At 71.4% G+C, this 20833-nt stretch overlaps 3 protein-coding genes across 7 annotated transcripts; 2 read left to right on the top strand and 1 right to left on the bottom strand.

Annotated features, from left to right (window-relative positions):
• The first annotated feature begins 936 nt into the window (after positions 1–936).
• On the top strand, positions 937–2095 carry RPS15 (ribosomal protein S15). The gene is made up of 4 exons (XM_040990320.1): positions 937–995; positions 1175–1260; positions 1617–1851; positions 1951–2095. The coding sequence occupies exons 1-4, from the start codon at positions 993–995 to the stop codon at positions 2062–2064; spliced, it is 438 nt and encodes a 145-aa protein (XP_040846254.1). The 5' UTR covers positions 937–992; the 3' UTR covers positions 2065–2095.
• An 877-nt stretch (positions 2096–2972) lies between these two features.
• On the top strand, positions 2973–16100 carry APC2 (APC regulator of WNT signaling pathway 2). Of its 4 annotated transcripts, none has more exons than XM_040990571.1 (15): positions 2973–3026; positions 6157–6315; positions 6408–6498; positions 6582–6762; positions 7089–7197; positions 7289–7402; positions 7507–7584; positions 7674–7772; positions 7861–8251; positions 8330–8425; positions 9249–9388; positions 9584–9661; positions 9759–9875; positions 9966–10180; positions 11204–16100. In XM_040990571.1, exons 1-15 carry the CDS (start codon positions 2973–2975, stop codon positions 16098–16100), a joined length of 6819 nt encoding a protein of 2272 aa, XP_040846505.1. The 4 variants fall into 4 exon arrangements, with proteins under 4 accessions (XP_040846505.1, XP_040846504.1, XP_040846507.1 ...); XM_040990570.1 differs by having other exon boundaries at positions 7286–7402; XM_040990573.1 differs by lacking the exon at positions 2973–3026 and having other exon boundaries at positions 6175–6315; positions 7861–8245; positions 8297–8425.
• Positions 16101–17421: 1321 nt separating this feature from the next.
• Positions 17422–20217, bottom strand: CUNH19orf25 (chromosome unknown C19orf25 homolog). 2 transcript variants are annotated; one of them, XM_040990317.1, is made up of 2 exons: positions 20043–20217; positions 17422–17729 (listed from the first exon to the last, which is right to left on the bottom strand). In XM_040990317.1, the coding sequence occupies exons 1-2, from the start codon at positions 20158–20160 to the stop codon at positions 17479–17481; spliced, it is 369 nt and encodes a 122-aa protein (XP_040846251.1). In that variant the 5' UTR covers positions 20161–20217; the 3' UTR covers positions 17422–17478. The 2 variants fall into 2 exon arrangements, with proteins under 2 accessions (XP_040846251.1, XP_040846253.1); XM_040990319.1 differs by having other exon boundaries at positions 17422–17696.
• Positions 20218–20833: the final 616 nt, after the last annotated feature.

Raw genomic sequence — 20833 nt, 5'->3', positions numbered from 1 at the left:
CCACGGGGGACACCCGGGAGCTCCTTTCCAAGGAGAGGGGTCCCAGGGCTCCATGCTCCATCCGCCCCGCTGTGGAGCCCCCGTTCCCGCCCATGGCCCCGGGACCCCCGGCTCCAGGCAGCCACGGTGGGACGGCAGGGGCACCCCCACCTCGTCCCCTGGTTGCTGTGGTGATGCTGTTTGGGATATTACCTTTTCTTTTTCTGGAAGCGATTTTATATGTTGGCAGTGTACAACATGGGCCGTCGTTGCCGTGTCTTACAAGGCTTCCACCCAGAAGCCACCAGCAGCTACTAACTCAGCCTCCCGGATGGATAAGGGGAAAAAAAGAGTAATAATAAACGTCTGGTTCAGGGAGGCGCAAGGCCTCATCCCCTCCCGGCCGAGGAAATCCACCTGCACAGCGCGGACGCCGGGCTCACTGCAATCTGCCACTCGAACAGCAGAGGGCGCGCGATTTCCACAGGCCTGGCGGACAGGAACCTGGCGGAAATGGGTCACTCTTAGCCTCAGGTCTGGCGAAAGCGCAGGCGCACGGCAGGGCCGTAGCCTGGCGGAAATAGGTCACTTTTAGCCTCAAATCTGCCGAAGGCGCATGCGCACGTCACGGCCGTAGCCTGGCGGAAATAGGTCACTTTTAGCTTCAGCTCTGCCGAAGGCGCATGCGCACGTCACGGCCATAGCCTGGCGGAAATAGGTCACTTTTAGCCTCTGATCTGACGAAAGCGCATGCGCACGTCACGGCCGCAGCCGGGCGGAAGTGGGTCACTTTTAGCTTCAAGATTGAAGAAAGCGCAGGCGCACGTAACGTCTGCAGCCTGGCAGACGCGCATGCGCGCGCCAGCCTCAGACCTGGCGGAAACAGGTCATTCGTAGCCTCAGGTCTGGCGAAAGCGCAGGCGCACGCACGGGCGAGAGGGCGGGACACGCAAGGTGTCTCGTGATATCTGCGTGTGCGCGGGCGCCGCTCTCTCTTCCGGGAAGACGACAAGATGGTGAGTGCGCGCACGGCCTCGCCGGCCGGTTCCCCATCGCGCGCCATCCGCCGCCGCGCCGCCCTGGCCGGCCATCGGAGCGGGCCCGCGGGGCTCCGGGGGATGCGGGGAGGGCGTCGGGGCCCTGCGGGGTCGGGGCGCTCGGGCCGGCCCTGACCCGTCCGCGCTGGCTCGTGCAGGCGGAGGTGGAGCAGAAGAAGAAGCGCACGTTCCGCAAGTTCACGTACCGCGGCGTGGACCTGGACCAGCTGCTCGACATGTCCTAGTGAGCGGGGCCGCGCGCCGTCGGGTCGGGGGTCCGGGGTCCGGTGTCCGTCCCGGGGTGGCCCGAGTCCGTGTTGTGCCGCTGTGTCCGTCCCGGGGTGCCCTGCTGGGGTGTCGTGTCCTGCGGATCCCTGTGTCCGGCCCGGGTGCTCTGGGGCTTGTCCTGGTGGAGTGTCTTGTGTCTCGTGTTGGGATGCTTGTGCTTTGTTAGGGTGTCCAGGGTGTCGTGTCGGGGTCCCCCGCGTCCTGTCCTGCGGGGAGCCCCGTGTCGTGTCGGGGTCCCCCGCGTCCTGTGGGGGTGTCCCGCGTCCTTTTGGGGTGTCGCGTCCCGTGCCCTGCAGCCTCTCCCTCCCGCAGCGAGCAGCTCATGCAGCTGTACAGCGCGCGCCAGCGGCGGCGGCTGAGCCGGGGTCTGCGCAGGAAGCAGCACTCGCTGCTCAAGCGGCTGCGCAAGGCCAAGAAGGAGGCGCCGCCCATGGAGAAGCCCGAGGTGGTGAAGACGCACCTGCGGGACATGATCGTGCTGCCCGAGATGGTGGGCAGCATGGTGGGCGTGTACAACGGCAAGACCTTCAACCAGGTGGAGATCAAGGTGCGTGCGGGGCGGGCGGACCCCTCACCCCTGACCCCTGACCCCTGACCCCTCACCCCGCTCACCCCTCACCCCGCTCACCCCTCACTCCTCCCGCAGCCCGAGATGATCGGCCACTACCTGGGCGAGTTCTCCATCACCTACAAGCCCGTCAAGCACGGCCGGCCCGGCATCGGCGCCACGCACTCCTCGCGCTTCATCCCCCTCAAGTAGCCGAATAAACGGGCGCCGCTGCCCACACGTGCCCACGCCTGTGTCTCTGGGGGGCGTCGTCGTCGGGGGGCTCGGGGTGGGACACGGCGCGACGCGTGCGCGGGGACGGGCAGGGAGGAGGTGAGGGCAGCCGGGTGCCAGTGCCCGGCCCGAGTGAGGACGGCGCCAGCCTCCCCGTGCCCCGTGCCCCGGGTCCGCTGCCGGGTGCTGGCAGGGGCGTGGGTGCCCCCCGTGCCGGGGACCCTCGCAGTCTCCCCGGAGCGCAGCTGCCCTGCCTGCCGTGGCTGTGCCCGCGGACGAGGCCGGGTGGCCACGGGGCAGCGCAGACCCCGCGCTCCGCGGAAGGGCCCCGTCCGGCCTCCGTCCCGGCGCCTGCAGGTGCGGCTCGTTTAGGCCTCCTGCCCCTTCTCGCCCCTCCGTGCGCCTCCGCGTGCGCCCCGGCCCTCCGTGCGCCTCCGTCGGCCGAGGCTCCTGTGGAGCCGCGCGCGCTGCGTCCCGGGGCCCCGTCCCCAGCCCGGTGCGCCCCTCGGGTACGTCCATCCCGGTGAACCCCAGGTTCCGTGCGCGCCCCTCGGCCCTCCCCACGGCCCTGCCCGGCCCCGTGCACCCCAGGCTCCGTGGGCTCCCCAGGCCCGGCCCTCGTCCCTCCCGGTGCCGCAGCGCGCACATCCCGGCCCGTCACACCCCGAGCTCCACAGGCTCCGTCCCAGCCCCGTGCGCTCCAGGCTCTGTGCGCCCCACGGCCCGTCCCAGCCCCTTGCACCCCAAGCCCCCCAGTTTCCGTCCCTCGCGCGCGCACGGCCCGGCCCGGCCCCGCGCAGCGCCGCCCCTCCGTGCACGCGCACGCCTCCCGCCGCGGCCCCGTGCCCGCACGCCGGCCGAGGGGCGGCCCGGGCGGCCGCGGCTCCATGGGGCTCCTGGCTTTGCTGGGCCTGCTGCACTCGGCCTTCCTCGGGGACCAGGTAGGGCGCGGCGCTGCGGGCTGTGGGCGCCCCTGGGGTCCGCGCGGCGGGGCAGCGGGTCGGGGTCTGCGGCGGTCGTCCTGGAGACGGTTGCCAGGCGAGCTGGCGGGGCGCGCGGCCCCCGGGCGCGCAGCAGCGGCCCCCTCCTCTCCACGGCTGCGCAGGCGCAGGCCTCGCCCCCCGCTGCCCGTGCGCCGGCCCCGTTGCGGTGCGGGAGACCCCTGCACGCTGCGCCGGGGGTCCAGGGACCCCGCGCCCCTCACTGCGCCCCCTCCGGGCCGAGCGCCATCCCTTCGGCCGCTGCCATTCATGACTCTGCTCGTGGCCTTCCGGGACGTCCCGGCGCCGCGTCCGGGAAAGCGGCGGGTGTGGGGGGAGCCAAGGTCGGGCCGAGCGCCCAGGGAAACTGAGGCCCCGCCGCCTGCACCGCGCAGCTTCCTGCTACCCCCCCACTGCCACCCCCACCTGGCAGAGGAGGGTCAGGGGACCTTGAGGGGACAGTGCAGTTGACCCAAGGGCACCAGGACCCCGAAGTGTGCCAAGCCGGGGCTGCGGACAGGCGGCGGCTGCTGGTGAACGAGCTGGGTGGGGGAGAACTGGGCCCAGGCTGTAGGCGGGCCTGGTGCACCCATGATGCCAGCCTGTGGCCGCAGGGATGCCCGGTGCAGTCAGGGGCGTGGCGGCAGGAGGCCCCCGGAGGCCCCCGCACTCCAGGTCCGGCCACACGCAGCATGGGGAGGCGCGGTGGGCCCTGGTTCTAAGCCTGCGTTCCCTCCAGGCACACAGGGCACGCCTGGATGGGTGCAGGGGGCAGCACGGGGTCAGCCGGACAGCCAAGGTCACCTGGAGTGACCCGTTGGCAAAGGGAGGCGAGCCCAGTCCATGCCCAGCCCTGCAGGTCTGACCTCTGCCGGCTGCGCACCCAGCCCCCTTCGTGGGCAGGCTGTCCCCCGGGACGCTGGCCCTGCCCTCCTGGGCCACAGGAGCAGCCGTGGCTCCATTCAGGGCCTGGCGCAGCCTCACCCACCCTGCCACGCCCCGTCCTCCCCTGTCCGCACGCACCGACCAGGCACTGTCCCATCGTGCTGTCGGCCATCACCCCTGCTGCCCGGGGAGGGGGCCCTGACCTCGCATCCCGCTCCCCACGGGCTGGGGAGTTGGAGAGGGGGCGATGGCTGAGCCTGGGGGAGGTGACGTCTGTGCATGGTCACAGTGGATCCAGTCTTGCTGTACAACATGGGGGGTGGGGATGGAGCTGACCACCCGTCACCCCTTCCTCCACGCGCGGGGGACCCTGGGGCAGCCCCAGCTGAGCCCCTTGCTGGTCCTTCCCATCTCTGGGGAGCCCCCCGCCCCGCCACACCAGCTCCCTGCCCCCGCACGGCTCTGCTGCAATAGCCGGGCTGCGATGCGAGGCCCCCGGGGCGCTGAGCTCTGCCCCGGCCGGTGGGGGGACACGACGCGCCCCCTCGCCCACAGGGGTTCGCCCCTCGGCCGACGGGAGCGCGCGCGCGCACCCCAGACCGCGCAGGGGCCCTGATGCCCGCGGCTGCCGGCCGCCCCGCCTCGCGCCGCCATTGGCTGTTGCCATGGCACCAGCCCATCTTCCCGCGTCGCCATTGGCTGCAGCGCCTGCATCCCGCATCCCGCATCCTCCCCCGCTCGCGGTGGACTCGCCCAGCGCCGACAGCGCCTGGCCAGGCCCGAGCCGGGCTTTGTCCGCGCGCTGCGGAGCCGGGGAGGAAGGCAGGCCCGGCGCGGGTAAGGCCGGGGTGCGACTGCGGGCTGCGGGGCGAGGTGGGCGTGTGTGTCACCCTGGGGCGGGTGGGCGCGCCCCGCACGGGCCAGCGCTGCCCCGCACACAGCTTCAGGGGCGCTGCCACTAGGAGGCAGCCAGAGCTCACGTCCTTCCCATCCATTATGGCCACTTGTGCGTAGTGGGACCTGCTTGTCTACAGGGCGTCCCCCGCGCCCCGGGAAGCCACCTGGGCGGTGAGGCGGGTGGGAAGGCCTCCGCAGCATTGCCAGGCAGGGAAGAAGGCTGGCACCCAGCAGTGTGATGGCTGGTTCTAGCCGCTAGCCGTGCAGGGGGTGTGGGCTGGGCAGAGCTGTCGGGGAGCAGGCCGTAATGGTGGAGTTGGGGCAGCCCTGCTGAGTCAGACGAAGTCACAGGGGTGACCACTGGCCGGAGTGACGGGCCTGGGCCACGTGGGGCGGCGGTGGGAGGGTCCGTGTCCCCTGGGGCCAGGGCTGCAGGAGGAGGCGTGGATGTGGGTGTGGGCTGAGCCAAGGGAGCCCGGATTTGCCGAGGGGTCCTCATGAGCACCCCTGGGGGCAGGGTCCCGTCCCAGAGCCTCCAGCCCCCTCGCCTGGGGGCAACTCTGAGCGGTCAATAGGTCCATGGGAAGCTTCACTGGTTCCCACCGCGACCATCCCCTCTCCTGGGGTTCCGCCTCCGTGCCAGGCTGCTGACATCCATGGGCTGGGGGGTCCAGGGTGGCAAGGGGAGTGATGGGGGGCAGGTGTCTCTGTGGGCGGAGCATGGTTCATATGGGGAGGGGGTCCTGGGTGGGAGGCGCGGGGCCTGTGCTGCCATTGGCTGCCTCAGACAAAGGCGGATACGTGGGAACAAAGAGGGCCGGGCAGGGGAGGGCAGCAGGCGGCCAGGCCGGTCAGGCCGAGCCCAAGACAGCCGCTCCAGACAGAGTGACAGAAGAACAGATGGCAGAAGGCAGAGGGGCTGTCATGGGGGTGGCTCCAGGCAGACAGGGACCTCGGGTGGCACATGCTGGGCTGCAGGGTCCCCTGGGCTGGGAGGTGGCGGCTTAGGGCACCCCCAATCTGCCCGCTGCTGTTGACCTTCATGGTACCACTGTGTCCATCTGTCTGGCCACTCGCCATCTTTCCTCCCAGCCTGTCCCTGTGGCCTGTGTGAACCCCGGGGTGCGGGGGGCGCAGGGCCTGGCCACAGGCAGTCAGGGTCCCCGCTGTATCTGTGGGTGGGCAGGGCTGTCTAGAACCTGCTGGGAAGGCACCCGGGCCGTAACTGCCTCGCACAGTCCCTGCCTGCGGGGCTCTGGCCGGACGGGGTGAGGTCCGCGCTCTGACTGAGTGACGGCCGTGGCCCCAGGTGCTGCAGGAGCCCAAGATGACGAGCACGGTGGCATCCTACGAGCAGCTGCTTCGGCAGGTGGAGGCCTTGAAGGCCGAGAACAGCCACCTGAGACGAGAGCTGCGGGACAACTCCAGCCACCTCTCCAAGCTGGAGACAGAGACATCCGGCATGAAGGTGGGGTGCGGGCGGCCGGCAGGGGCGCGGGCGTACGGGCGTGGGGCAGGGGCGGCTGGCTGCAGCTCTCGCCCGTCCCTCCCACCCCCCAGGAGGTTTTGAAGAACTTGCAAGGGAAGCTGGAGCAGGAGGCGCGGGTGCTGGTATCCTCCGGCCAGACCGAGGTGCTGGAGCAGCTGAAAGGTGAGGGTGGGGGTGTTCCGGGGACAGGGGGAGCCCCGGGAGGCAGCCGGGGCTGGGCTGACCTCTCACTCCGCGCCCCACAGCCCTGCAGATGGACATTGCCAGCTTGTACAACCTCAAGTTCCAGCCGCCTGCCCTGGGGCCCGAGCCTGCCGCCCGCACCCCAGAGGGGAGCCCAGTGCACGGCTCCGGGCCCTCCAAGGACAGCTTCGGGGAGCTGGGCCGGGCCACCATCCGGCTGCTGGAGGAACTGGACCGGGAGCGGTGAGTCCGCCCCCTGGGAGCCGTTACAGCTGCTGGGAAAGGGGGTGTGTGGCTCCGGAGGCGAAGGCTGGCGGGCACGGGGCGTCCCACACTACCCCGCCAGGCCAGGTCCAGTGCCAGGGTTCAGACTCGGGCGGGCGGCCAGAAGGGCTCAAGGCGGCCTTTGTAACTTCCCCGGGGCATCTGGGCACAGCGCCGGGCTGGGGAGGGGCTGGCATCGAGCAGGCCTTCCCTCGGAGCCCCGGGCCAGCTGGGCCCCTCACAGGCAGCGGGATTCGGGGCGTGGGAAGGAGCGCAGACGGGAGACCCCTGTGCCTGCCCGCCAGGTGCTTCCTCTTGAGCGAGATGGAGAAGGAGGAGAAGGAGAAGCTGTGGTATTACTCGCAGCTTCAGGGCCTGGCCAAGCGCCTGGACGAGCTGCCGCACGTGGAGACGGTGAGGGGCGCAGGGGGTGCACGGGACGGGCAGCAGGGGGCGAGGTCGGCGCGGCGCCCCCCTCACCGCGGCCGTGCGCCCCTCCCAGCAGTTCTCGGTGCAGATGGACCTGCTCCGGCAGCAGCTGGAGTTCGAGGCGCAGCACATCCGCTCGTTGATGGAGGAGCGTTTCGGCACCTCGGACGAGATGGTGCAGCGTGCGCAGGTGGGCGCCCGGGCGGGGCCTGCGTGGGGCGGAGGGCGCAGGGCGCAGGGCGCAGGGCGGGAGCAGAGTGGGGTCAGCCGTCCCCGCGTGTTCTTCCCACGCAGATCCGCGCCTCGCGCCTGGAGCAGATCGACAAGCAGCTGCTGGAGGCGCAGGACCGGGTGCAGCACACCGAGCCGCAGGTGCGCGCAGGGCGGAGCGGGGCGCGGGCAGGGGGCGAGCCTGGGGCTGCTCTGCGCCGGCGCCGCGTGACCCGGCGGGCTCCCTGCAGGCGCTGCTGGCGGTGAAGCCGGTTCCCGTGGACGAGGAGCCCGAGACGGAGGTGCCCACGCACCCTGAGGATGGCACCCCACAGCCGGGCAACAGCAAGGTGCGGGTTCCCGACTCGACGTCCCTGCGTGGTGCACTCCTCCCGGGGATCCCGCAGGAGGACGCTGACCCACCCCGGCCCCCCGCAGGTGGAGGTGGTCTTCTGGCTGCTGTCCATGCTGGCGACGCGGGACCAGGAGGACACGGCGCGAACGCTGCTGGCCATGTCCAGCTCGCCCGAGAGCTGCGTGGCCATGCGGCGCTCGGGCTGCCTGCCGCTGCTGCTGCAGATCCTGCACGGCGCCGAGGCTGGCGCGGGGATGCGCGCGGGAGGCCCCGGGGCGCCGGGGGCCAAGGACGCACGCATGCGAGCCAACGCGGCGCTGCACAACATCGTGTTCTCGCAGCCGGACCAGGGCCTGGCGCGCAAGGAGATGCGGGTCCTGCACGTGCTGGAGCAGATCCGCGCCTACTGCGAGACGTGCTGGGACTGGCTGGAGGCCCGCGCGGCCGGGGCCGGGCCCGACGGCGGCGGTGAGCGTGCGCCCCAGCTGTGGCCCAGCGCGGGGGGCTCCCAGGCGCCAGGAGCGCAGTCTGACCGGGCCCCCTCACCCGCAGCGCCCGTGCCCATCGAGCCGCAGATCTGCCAGGCCACCTGCGCGGTGATGAAGCTATCCTTTGACGAGGAGTACCGCCGGGCCATGAACGAGCTGGGTGAGTGCCCCCCAACTCTCCTGGGGGGGCCCCCCAGACACCAGCCACCTTGGGGAGGTCCTGCAAGGAGCCAGAGCTACTGGGGCGACGGGGGGGAGCCATCCTGGGCTCAGAACCAGACAGCCGAGGCCCAGGGCCGCACCCATGCTCAGGCAGACCTGGACAGGATTCTTTAAGTTTCTTTCTTTATTAATATTTTCATCTGAAAGGTAGATTTATGGAGGGAAAGATCTTCCATCCGCCGGCTCCCTTCCCAGATGGCAGCCCATGCCGGAGCAGAGTGGATGAGAAGCCAGGAGCTTCTTCCTGGTGGTCCCACACAAGGGCGTAGGGGTCCCCCAGGGTGTGCAGGAGGAGGGGGCTGGACGGAGGTAGCTCCACACTGTGGGCTGCGCAGTCAGCACCTTTCAAATCCACTAACTTCGCACATTCTTCTGGTGGGGGGCTGCTGACGGACCTGACTCCCACCCTGCGCGTCTGCTTGGCCAGGGCAGGGCTGGGGGCTCTGCCCGGCCCGTGCACACTCCGCAAGGCGCCTCCCGAGCTCCCCGCCATCACCCCTCTGTGGGCCTGAGCCCCCATGTCTGCATTCACCCAAGCATGCTTGGATCCCCCACTCCTTGCTCAGGGCCGGGTCGCAGCCCCTCTCTGGGCCACCCTCACATGTCCTTGCTGTCCAGGGGGCAGCTCCTGGGGGACCCACCGGGGGTCTCCAGTAGGGAGGGTGGGGTCTGTGAGCAAGGGGTGTGGCTCAGAGCTAGGGGCGGGGCTTCAATCTGGGTCGGGGGTCTCAGCCTGGCCCTGCCCTCCTCCCCCCACACAGGTGGGCTGCAGGCCGTGGCCGAGCTGCTGCAGGTGGACCATGAGATGCACGGGCTGAGCCGTGACCCGCTGACCCTGGCCCTGCGGCGTTACGCAGGCATGGCCCTCACCAACCTCACCTTCGGGGACGTTGCCAACAAGGTGCCCGTGTGTGTGTGTGGGGGGGTCCCCTGGTTCTGGGCAGCCCTCCACTCCGTGGACAGCAGTGCTGGTCCTCTCTTGCTTGGGGGGCCGCCTGGTCCGGGGGAGCTGGGTGGGGTCAGTCTGCCCTGCTGGGCTTCGGGGTCCCCTACACATCCCCGTCCAGGCCTTGACCGCAGGACGTGTCCCCCACAGGCCACCCTGTGTGCCCGCCGGGGTTGCATGGAGGCCATCGTGGCCCAGCTGGCCTCTGAGAGCGAGGAGCTGCACCAGGTATGGCTGACCCAGGGGCTCCCCTCCCCTCCCTCAGCCCCCGAGGAGCCCCCCTCGCTGGGGTGGGGGAGCCCCAGCTCACTGCCGCTGCCCGCAGGTGGTGTCCAGCATCCTGCGGAACCTGTCCTGGCGGGCAGACATGACCAGCAAGAAGGCGCTGCGGGAGGTGGGCAGCGTGACGGCCCTGACGCAGTGCGTGCTGCGGGCCTCCAAGGTGAGGGGCCTGCGGGGCGGACCGGGGCGCAGCGGGTAGGCACGGCTGGCAGGGGGTGCCACCCGCTGACCCTGACCGCCGCGTGTCCAGGAGTCCACGCTGAAGAGTGTGCTGAGCGCCCTGTGGAACCTGTCGGCGCACAGCACGGAGAACAAGGCGGCCGTATGCGCCGTGGACGGCGCCCTGGGCTTCCTGGTGAGCACGCTGACCTACAAGTGCCACAGCAACTCGCTGGCCATCATCGAGAGCGGCGGGGGCATCCTGCGCAACGTGTCCAGCCTCATCGCCACGCGGGAGGACTACAGGTCAGTGGGGGGGAGCAGGGCCCACGTGGGAGGACTCTTGGTTAGCAGGTGGCCGTGAGGCCCTGTCCCTGCCCAGCAGGGGGACATGCCGCAGCCAGCACGTGGCAGGGCGAGTCAGGGCAAGCCCACGTTCCCGAGTGGTTGTCAGCGCTGGCCAGGTCAGCTGGCAGCCGCAGCGTTCTTAATGCATGCGTGCTCGTGGGGGCTGGGCGTGGCGGTGCGGGAATGCCGTGTGTCCTACCGGTGGCAGCGTGGTCCGTGCAAGACATGGGCCACGTTCGCACTGCAGACCGTCGCTGTAACCTGAGCCTCAGTCACACGTGTGAGCCTAAACCCCGTGGACTTGGAGGCGGTGACGGGGGGCGGGTTCTTTCCACGCCTGGTTCGCGAGCAGGCCCCAGCACGGGGGGCCTCTGCTGGGCCACGATGCCAGCCCAGATTCTGCTTTTAAGATTTATTTTTAAATTTTTATTGGAAAGTCAAATACACAGAGAGGAGGAGAGACAGAGAGGAAGATCTTCCATCCGCTGGTTCACTCCCCAAGCGGAGCCATTGTGGCCACTTGGGCGTGAATCAGCGGAAGGAAGATCTGTCTCCTCTCCCTAGAATACCAGCCCTTTCAGGAAATCTCTAAAAAGCTGCTCCCCTTCTAATGCAGCTCCTGCTTATGGCCAGAGACGTATTTCATTTTTAAAATATATGTATATTTTTAAAGAGCTAACAGGTTCCCCCCTCAGATGGCCACGAGAGCCAGGCCTGAGCCAGCAGCTCTTGTGTGGGTGCCCCACGTGGGTGCAGAGGCCCGGGCGCCGTGGCCGTCCTCCCCCACTGTCCAGGCCACCCGCGGGAGCCGCACGGGAGGCGGAGCAGCCGGGGCTGGGGACGCTGAGCCCTGGGACGCAGGTTGAGCCCAACGCGACACGTGCTCTGGACGTCACACACAGAGCCAGGCAGGCCGGGCCTGGGCTGCTGTGGCCACGGGCTGGGCTGGGCCGGGCCTGACCACGCTGCCTACCCGCACAGGCAGGTGCTGCGGGACCACAACTGCCTGCAGACGCTGCTGCAGCACCTGACCTCGCACAGCCTGACCATCGTGAGCAACGCCTGCGGCACCCTCTGGAACCTGTCGGCCCGCAGCGCGCGAGACCAGGAGCTGCTGTGGGAGCTGGGCGCCGTGGGCATGCTGCGTAACCTGGTGCATTCCCGCCACAAGATGATCGCCATGGGCAGCGCCGCCGCCCTGCGCAACCTTCTGGCCCACCGGCCCGCCAAGCACCAGGCGGCCGCCACCGCCGTGTCACCCGGCAGCTGCGTGCCCAGCCTCTACGTGCGCAAGCAGCGGGCGCTGGAGGCCGAGCTGGAGGCCCGGCACCTGGCCCAGGCGCTCGGGCAGCTGGACAAGCAGGCCCCGGCTGAGGCCGAAGCCGTGCCCAAGAAGCCAGCGCTGCCGCCCCTGCGGCACCTCGACGCGCTGGCCCGGGACTACGCCTCCGACTCGGGCTGCTTCGACGACGACGACGCGCCCTCCCTGGCCGCAGCCGCCACCACCGCGGAGCCCGCCAGCCCTGCCGTGCTGCCCCTCTTCCTGGGCAGCCCCTTCCTGCAGGGCCAGGCGCTGGCCCGCGCCCCGCCCGCTCGCCGTGGGGACCCCGAGCCCGAGAAGGAGGCCGGGGCCGAGGTGGCCAAGGCCAGGCTGGCTCTGGCGGTGGCACGGATCGACCGCCTGGTGGAGGACATGTCAGCGCTACACACCTCATCCGAGGACAGCTTCAGCCTCAGCTCCGGCGACCCCGGGCAGGAGGCGCCCCGGGAGGGCCGTGCCCAGTCCTGCTCGCCCTGCCGGGGCCCCGAGGGCGGGCGGCGCGCCCACCCGTTGCTGCGACTCAAGGCGGCGCATGCCAGCCTGTCCAACGACAGCCTCAACAGCGGCAGCACGAGCGACGGCTACTGCCCTAGGGAGCACCTGCGGCCCTGCCCGCTGGCCGCGCTGGCCGAGCCCCGTGGGGAGCTGCTGCCCGGGCGCCCGCGGCCCAGCCGCCTGGATCTGGAACCCCGAGGTAGCCGGGCCGAGGTGCCATCCAGGGACAACGCAGCCAGTGATGCCCACGTGCGTACCATCAAGCTGTCGCCTTCCTACCAGCATGTCCCGCTGCTGGAGGAGGCGGCGGGCCAGGGGCCCCAGGCCGGGCTGGAGGTCTCCCCTGCGACACGCAAGCAGGCCTGGCTGCCGCCTGCAGAGAGCCTGCGCCAGGTGCCCGAGAAGCTGGTGGCGGCGCCGCTGCCCGCGGCCAGCAAGGCCCTGCAGAGGCTGCTGGCGCAGGAAGGACCCCTGTCACTATCTCGCTGCTCCTCCCTGTCGTCCCTGTCCTCGGCTGGACGCCCGGGCGCCGACCTGGACAGCGACTCCTCGCTCGAGGGGCTGGAGGAACCGGGCCCTGGAGAGGCTGAGCTGGACGGAGCATGGCGCGAGCCAGGGGCAGCCTCCCTGCCCGTGGCCATCCCGGCGCCCCCACAGCGGGGCCGTGGTGGCCGTGGCTCGGGCGTGGAGGATGCCACGCCATCCAGCTCCTCGGAGAACTGCGTGCAGGAGACGCCGCTGGTGCTGAGCCGCTGCAGCTCCGTGAGCTCCCTGGGCAGCTTCGAGAGCCCTTCCATCGCCAGTTCCATCCCCAGCGAGCCGTGCAGCGGCCTGGGCAGCGGCACCGTGAGTCCCAGCGAGCTGCCCGACAGCCCGGGCCAGACCATGCCCCCCAGCCGCAGCAAGACGCCGCCGGCCGCGCCGCCGGGCCAGCCCGAGAGCAGCCCCTTCAGCCTGCGCTGGGAGAGCTACGTGAAGCGTTTCCTGGACATCGCCGACTGCCGTGAGCGCTGCCGCCTGCCCTCCGAGCTGGACGCGGGCAGCGTGCGCTTCACGCTCGAGAAACCCGACGAGAACTTCTCATGCGCCTCGAGCCTCAGCGCGCTGGCCCTGCACGAACACTACGTCCAGCAGGACGTGGAGCTGCGCCTGCTGCCCCAGGGCTGCCCCGAGCGCCACGCGGGCACCGGTCACCGGGGACGGCGAGACGAACCCTCCGGCCGCCCTGAGACAGCGGTGCCCGCGGGCTCCCGCACCCGCTCGGCCGCCGACCAGGAGCTGCAGCTGCTGCGCGAGTGTCTGGGCACGGCTGTGCCCGCACGGCTCCGCAAGGTGGCCTCGGCGCTGGTGCCCGGCCGCCGGACACTGCCCGTGCCCGTCTACATGCTGGTGCCCGCCCCGGCCCCTGGCGACGAGGACTCTGGCAGTGACTCGGCCGAGGGCACGCCCGTCAACTTCTCCGGTGCTGCCTCCCTCAGCGATGAGACGCTGCAGGGCCCCCCAAAGGAGCAGCCGCCTCGGGGTGAGGTGCACAAGCCCCCCACCACGCAGGCCACCGGGCACCGGCCCAAGGCCGGCACGGGCAGGAGCAGGGCGGGCCTGGAGCTGCCCCTGAGCCGGCCCCCGAGTGCCCGCTCCGAGCGGGAGGGTTCAGGCCCCGGCCGCGTTCCCGGGACAGGGGGCGGGCGGCAGCCCCTGTGTCTCACGACTCCCACGGAGGAGGCCGTATATTGCTTTTACGACTCAGACGAGGCACCCCCTGCGTCTCCCACGCCACCCAGGGCCTCTGCCATCCCGCGGGCTGTCAAGAGGGAGCGCCAGGCGGGAAGCAGGGAGGCCTGGGTGCCCCCCGCGCAGCAGGTACCCAGGGCCCAGCCCAGACTGATTGTGGACGAGACCCCACCCTGCTACTCGCTCAGCTCCTCGGCCAGCTCCCTGAGCGAACCGGAGCCGGAGCCGGAGCCCAGCACACGGCCGGCCCGCCGCCCACGAGGCCAGGAGCCCGCGGGCACCCAGCGCCTGGGTGGCGGGCACCATGGCTCACCCAGCCTGCGCTCCGAGGAGGAGCTGCTGCGGAGGTGCATTGGCTCGGCCCTGCCCAGGCGCCGGCCCCCTGCCAACGGGCCACGCCGGCGCAAGGCCCCGGCTGCCGGGCAGGACAAGCGGCCACCCGCCCAGGAGGCCGAGGAGGCGGCCGGCTCGGACCGGGCGTCCGACCTGGATAGCGTCGACTGGCGTGCCATCCAGGAGGGCGCCAACTCCATCGTGACGTGGCTGCACCAGGCGGCCGTCGCGGCCCCCAGCGAGGCCTCCTCCGAGTCCGACTCCCTCCTGTCCCTGGGTTCGGGGCTGTCCATGGGCCCCTCCCCGCAGCCCTCAAAGCACAGGAACGGGCGACAGCCTGGGGCAGGGGCCGGTCAGGGCAGTGCCCGGCGGCCAGAGAAACGGCGCCCTGCGCCAGCCAAGGGCAGCGGGGGTCTGCGCTCCCCGGGGGACCCTGACAAGTCACGTGGCCCAACCAAGAGGGGCTCAGGGGCACCGGCCGTTCTCCGGGGACGGACTGTGATCTATGTACCCAGCCCTGCTGCCCGGCCCCAACCCAAGGCTGTCCCCGGCCCCCGGGCCACCCCGAGGAAGGCAGGGCCACCCAGCCCGGGCCAGTCGGTGGCTCCCGGCCCAACACCGGCTCCCGGGCAGCAGCGCTCGCGCAGCCTGCACCGGCCGGGCAAGATCTCGGAGCTGGCGGCGCTGAGCCGCCCCCCGAGGAGCGCCACGCCACCTGCCCGCCTGGCCAAGACCCCCTCCTCCAGTTCCTCCCAGACGTCGCCCGCCTCCCAGCCCCTGCCCAGGAAGTCGCCCACAGCCACCCCGGGGACGGGGTCCCTGCCCAGCCCCCCGGGGGCCGCCGCCTCTTCCTCCGGGGTGCCCAAGACTCCCGCGCGGGCCCTGCTGGCCAAGCAGCACAAAACACAGAAGTCGCCCGTGCGCATCCCCTTCATGCAGAAGCCTGCCCGCCGAGGGCCGCCGCCGCTGGCCAGGCCGGCCCCTCCAGAGCCGGGTCCCCGAGGCCGCGCGGGGCCCGACGGGGCGCGCGGGGGTCGCCTGGGCCTGGTGCGCGTGGCCTCGGCGCGCTCCAGCGGCAGCGAGTCGTCGGAGCGCTCGGGCTTCCGACGGCAGCTGACTTTCATCAAGGAGTCGCCGGGCTCGCTGCGGCGCCGGCGCTCCGAGCTGTCGTCGTCCCCGGGCGCATCGCCCCGTCGCGGCCGGCCCCCTCTGCCCGCCGTCTTCCTCTGCTCCTCGCGCTGCGACGAGCTGCGGGCGGCTCCCCAGCAGCCCCCGGTGGCGGCGCCCGGCCCGCGGCCCGCACGGCGTCCCAGCTCCGAGAGCCCCTCGCGCCTGCCGGTGCGTGCGCCCCCCGCGCGCCCCGAGGCCGTCAAGCGCTACTCGTCCCTTCCGCACATCAGCGTGGCCCGCAGGCCCGACGGCGCGGCCCCCGCGGCCCCGCAAGGCGCCCAGCGCAGAGGCAGCGCCGGAGAGGCGCGCCCGCTGCTGCTGCCCAGGGTGGCCGCGCCGGGCACCACGTGGAGGCGCATCCGCGACGAGGATGTCCCGCACATCCTGCGCAGCACGCTGCCTCCCAGCGCCCTGCCGCTGCGGGGCCCCTCGCCCGACGGGGACGACCAGGCCCCCGGCCCCTCGACGCCCCCGCCGCGCAAAACCAGCGACGCCGTGGTGCAGACGGAGGAGGTGGCCCAGCCCAAGGCCAACTCGAGCACGTCCCCCAGCCTGGAGAGCAGGGAGCTCTCCCAGGCCCCGGCCGGCCACCCGGCTCCCTTCCTGGGCAGCGACGTGGACGGGTCCCCGCTGCCCAAGGGGCCAGCCTCGGCACCCTTCGCCCACGAGGGCGTGGGCGGCTTCCCCGCCAGCAGGCACGGCTCCCCCAGCCGCGCGGCGCGAGTGCCGCCCTTCAACTACGTGCCCAGCCCCATGGCGACGGCGGCGGCCCCCGACTCGGCCGTGGAGAAGGCGCCCGCCGCGGCCCCCGCCGGCCTCGTGGAGTAGCCCGCGGCCCACGGGACACGCCGAGCACACGCGCCACGCAGGCAGCCCGGCCCGGCTCGCGGAGGCCTGGCCTCCGGATGCGCGTGGGCTGCCAGGGCCGCGCCGCGCGGGGCCCAGCCCAGGCAGAGCGGAGAGAGGAGGCCGGGCCGGCCCGGAGACGAGGGCCGGTCCCCCGTGAGGCCAGCGGTCCCTGCCGAGGGACTGGCCGCCAGAGGACTCGGGGTCCTGAACCCACCAGAGCCCGTGCGCTCCCACCCCCCACCCCCCCGTCCACTGCAGGGAGCCAGCGACCTCCACCTGCAGCACCCGCCCTCCCCAGGCACCCCATCATCCTACCCAGGGCCCCCCCAGCCAGGTAGGGCGCCTCGGTCAAACAGCCGCAGGCCCCCAGCCCTGGGAGGGACCCCAGAGCCCCCACGGCTCCTTCCGCAGCACCGCGCACGCCACAGGAACAGCCGGGGCACCCCACGCGCCACGCCGCCTGCTGACCCACCAGGTGGGCACCCAGAACCAAGCCCTGGCTTGCAGAAACTGCCACCCCACGCTGCGACCCTGGACAGCTGGCAGCGCAGCCCCCCTGCTTCCCCACCCCGGTGGTCGTGGACCACCGCCTGCGCCCACCAGCAAGCGCCGCCTCTCCAGGCCCCCCCAGCCCGCGTGTACATAGCTGCTCCTCCGACCGGCCCGGGGCCGCCACCTTTAATAAATAAAGCAAGCTGACCACCCGCCGGCCCTGACCACAGGCTCCATGCAGGATGGAGGGGGCAACGCCGGGCGGGGTGGAGGTGTGGGGGTGAGCCCAGGTGGGATGGGTGACCCAAAACCGGGGGGGTGGGTGTCCCAAAACCGGAGGGTGGTGGGTGGGGGTCAGCCCGGGGTGACCCTAGGCCAGGTGGGTGGGTGGGGGTGAGCCCCGGGGTGACCCCAGGCCGGCCGGGTGGGTGGGGGTGAGCCCCAGGGTCACCCCAGGCCGGGTGGGTGGGTGGGTGGGTGGGTGGGTGGGGGTGAACCCCGGGGTGACCCCAGGCCGGGTGGGTGGGTGGGTGGGGGTGAGCCCCGGGGTGACCCCAGGCCGGGTGGGTGGGTGGGGGTGAGCCCCGGGGTGACCCCAGGCCGGGTGGGTGGGTGGGGGTGAGCCCCGGGGTCACCCCAGGCCGGGTGGGTGGGTGGGGGTGAGCCCCGGGGTGACCCCAGGCCGGGTGGGTGGGTGGGGGTGAGCCCCGGGGTGACCCCAGGCCGGCCGGGTGGGTGGGGGTGAGCCCCGGGGTGACTCCAGGCCGGGTGGGTGGGTGGGGGTGAGCCTGGGGTGACCCCAGGGCGTGTCCAGGCTGCCTGGGTGGGTGGGTGTCAGTCCTGGGTGTGTCCAGGCTGGGCGGGCTCAGCCGGAGGAGGCAGCCGGGGCCCCGGGCAGCGTGGCCCGTGCCAGCTGGTCCATGTCGCGCTCCAGCTGCTGCCCCGCGCACAGCAGGCCCTGGCACCGCAGTCCAAGCGCCTTGCCCGCCTGCTGCAGGCGCGCGTTGGCCGCCACGAAGGCTCGGCTCTGCAGGTACAGCTGCTCCCGCGGGGCCTCAGGGTCCTCGGTCGGCCGGGGGGCGCCTGGGGGGCCGGACGGGCAGGGCGTCAGGGCCGCTGTGACCCCCTGCGCCCCCGACTGCAGGGAGGCTGTGCACACGGGCGGCTGACCCCCTCGGGCACCACACTCACCGCCCGCAGCTCCAGGGGAGAGTACCCCGGTCACCTCGATGAGGGGCTCGGCTGGGCCCAAAATGCCCCCCGACACTCCCTCCCTGACTCCCCGATACTGGGGCTGCGCCCGCAGTGCCCCCTGCCCTCCTCTCCCTGACTCCCAGATACTGGGGCTGGGCCCGCAGTGCCCCCTGCCCTCCTCTCCCTGACTCCCAGATACTGGGGCTGGGCCCGCAGTGCCCCCTGCCCTCCTCTCCCTGACTCCCAGATACTGGGGCTGGGCCCGCAGTGCCCCCTGCCCTCCTCTCCCTGACTCCCAGATACTGGGGCTGGGCCCGCAGTGCCCCCTGCCCTCCTCTCCCTGACTCCCAGATACTGGGGCTGCGCCCGCAGTGCCCCCTGCCCTCCTCTCCCTGACTCCCAGATACTGGGGCTGCGCCCGCAGTGCCCCCTGCCACCCCCTCCCTGATTCCCCGATACTGGGGCTGCGCCCGCAGTGCCCCCTGCCACACTCTCCCTGACTCCCAGATACTGGGGCTGGGCCCGCAGTGCCCCCCCCACCGACACTCCCTGACTCCCCGATACTGGGGCTGCGCCCGCAGTGCCCCCCGACACTCCCTCCCTGACTCCCAGATACTGGGGCTGGGCCCGCAGTGCCCCCCCCACCGACACTCCCTGACTCCCCGATACTGGGGCTGGCCCGCAGTGCCCCCTGCCACCCCCTCCCTGACTCCCCGCAGCTCCCTGCACCCCTCACTGTGTATGCAGCAACCCCTGCACCCCCACACTCAACTTTCTAGCACCCCCAACATTCTCCTCACATTCCCCCTCACCCCTCCCTCACACACCTGCACCCCTCATCTCTCTCCCACACTGTTAGAGTGTGGGTAAAATGCTATTGTTGGGCAGTGTGAGGTTCCTTTGTGTAGAGAAAACTGCTGCTTTGCCAGGCCAGGAGGAGCCTGGAGCTTGGGAGGATTCCGCGTTAGTGATAAATCCGTTCTTTGCTGTCCCGCAGCTTTGTGCATCCAGGTGCAGGGGGGCAAGGGCACCATTCTTCGCCGGTCCCAGGAACAGGAGGAAGAGCAGGGTGTGGGGATGGGATGAGCCATAGATAACGGGTACAGGAACAGAACAGGCTGCCTGGGCCTGCCTTCTGATGAATTTCCCAGCCCAGAAGCGCCTAGAGAAGCTTCTGTCTTGGGCTGCTCGGGGTCCGACCGCCCCGCTTGGCTGGCCTGCGTGCCCCCGGTGCGGTCTGGCCCAGCACGCTGGCGCAATACACTGTTTGCTGTTTGCATTACCAGCGAGACTCTTGGTCGTTCTCTGGGGCTTGACTGGCTCGCACCCTGAGACCAGGGGCTTTAGCCCGGACTCTAACACCCCCTGCACCCCTCACCTCTCCCTCACAACCCCCTGTACCCCTCACCTCTCCCTCACACGCCCCTGCACCCCTCACCTCTCACTCACACCCCCCTGCACCCCTCACCTCTCCCTCACACGCCCCTGCACTCCTCACCTCTCCCTCACACCCCCCTGCACCCCTCACCTCTCCCTCACAACCCCCTGCACCCCTCACCTCTCCCTCAACACGCCCCTGCACCCCTCACCTCTCCCTCACACCCCCTGCACCCCACCTCTCCTCACACCCCCTGCACCCTCACTCTCCTCACACTCCCCTGCACCCCTCACCTCTCCCTCACACCCCCCGCACCCCTCACCTCTCCCTCACACGCCCCTGCACCCCTCACCTCTCCCTCACACCCCCCTGCAACCCTCACCTCTCCCTCACACACCCTGCGCCCCTCACCTCTCCCTCACACGCCCCTGCGCCCCTCACCTCTCCCTCACACACCCTGCGCCCCTCACCTCTCCCTCACACGCCCCTGCACCCCTCACCTCTCCCTCACACCCCCTGCGCCCCTCACCTCTCCCTCACAACCCCCCTGCACCCCCACCTCTCCCTCACACCCCCCTGCAACCCTCACCTCTCACTCACACGCCCCTGCGCCCCTCACCTCTCCCTCACACCCCCCTGCACCCCTCACCTCTCCCTCACACCCCCCTGCGCCCCTCATCTCTCCCTCAACATTCCCCTGCACCCCGCACCTCATTCACATTCCCTGCACCCCTCACCTCTCCCTCAACACTCCCCTACCCCCTCACCTCTCCCTCACAACCCCCTGCACCCTTCACCTCCCCTCCCACCCCTGCACCCTCACCTCCTCTCACCCTTTCAGCACCCCGCGCCCCCACCTGCCGTGAACACCGGGTCGTCGGCCGGCGCGGCTCGCACGTCCTCCAGGATCTGCTCCACCGTGGGGGGCGCCGGGCGGGTGGGCAGCGCCACGCGCCTCTTGGCCTTGGAGCCCATGCCGGTGTCGGGAAGCGGCTCCCCGAACGGGAACGGGGTGCAGCCGCCACTTCTCAGCGCCACGTCCGGCCTTCCGCTTCCGGCCGCCCGCTTCCGGCCGCGGTCTCGCCCCGCTCGCGGCACGCGACGCCGGCAGGCCCCGCCCCCTTAAAGGGGCCGCGCAGCCGCCAGCCGACGTGACGGGTGTCTGCAGGTGCAGCCCTGGGCTCACCCTGCGCAAAGGCAGGCCCCGGGGGCGCCCCGCACTGCGCCGCGGGCGAACGACGCTGCCTTGGCGGTGGACTCGCCAATGGCACCTCTCTTAGGGGGCTTGTGGACTGGGTTTGCGGGTGAGCCGGGGTCTGCACACACTCCCCTGAGGTGTGACGAGGGTGCATGACAGGCTACCAGGCCTCCTTGGGGCGCCCAAGTGCCACCCCAACCCCACACAGTGGACCTGGCCTGCTCCCTGCGGCCTTCAGCCCGAGTTCCCAGCTGCTCCCCTCCTCCTGGGCTCCGGCCGGTGCCTGCCACCATACCCCCAGGAAGCCACGTGCTGGGGCACTTTCTAGGCAACCTTTATTTGCAACCCCAGAGTGGGACCAGCTGCTGGCCCGAGGGTCCAGGTCGTGTCCCTCCACCTGTCTGCTCCTGGACTGGGGCAGGTTCATCATCAGGCCCAAACCCACCCACC

The sequence above is a fragment of the Ochotona curzoniae genome, unplaced genomic scaffold, assembly GCF_017591425.1.
Source record: "Ochotona curzoniae isolate NIBS_2020 unplaced genomic scaffold, NIBS_Ocur_1.0 contig_605, whole genome shotgun sequence".
NCBI classification, from domain to species: Eukaryota; Metazoa; Chordata; class Mammalia; order Lagomorpha; family Ochotonidae; genus Ochotona; species Ochotona curzoniae.
Note: the sequence above shows the minus strand (reverse complement) of the source record. Positions and strands in the feature narration are given on the sequence as shown.

Coding starts and splice junctions, on each gene's coding strand:
- RPS15 (XM_040990320.1), top strand. Junction 1,261..1,616: donor CAGCTGCTCGACATGTCCTA/GTGAGCGGGGCC, acceptor TCCCTCCCGCAG/CGAGCAGCTCATGCAGCTGT. Junction 1,852..1,950: donor TCAACCAGGTGGAGATCAAG/GTGCGTGCGGGG, acceptor CTCCTCCCGCAG/CCCGAGATGATCGGCCACTA.
- CUNH19orf25 (XM_040990317.1), bottom strand. CDS start 20,160: ATGGGCTCCAAGGCCAAGAGGCGCGTGGCGCTGCCCACCCGCCCGGCG. Junction 17,730..20,042: donor CGACCCGGTGTTCACGGCAG/GTGGGGGCGCGG, acceptor AGGGGGTCACAG/CGGCCCTGACGCCCTGCCCG.
- APC2 (XM_040990570.1), top strand. CDS start 2,973: ATGGGGCTCCTGGCTTTGCTGGGCCTGCTGCACTCGGCCTTCCTCGGG. Junction 9,662..9,758: donor AGAGCGAGGAGCTGCACCAG/GTATGGCTGACC, acceptor CGCTGCCCGCAG/GTGGTGTCCAGCATCCTGCG. Junction 9,876..9,965: donor GCGTGCTGCGGGCCTCCAAG/GTGAGGGGCCTG, acceptor CCGCGTGTCCAG/GAGTCCACGCTGAAGAGTGT.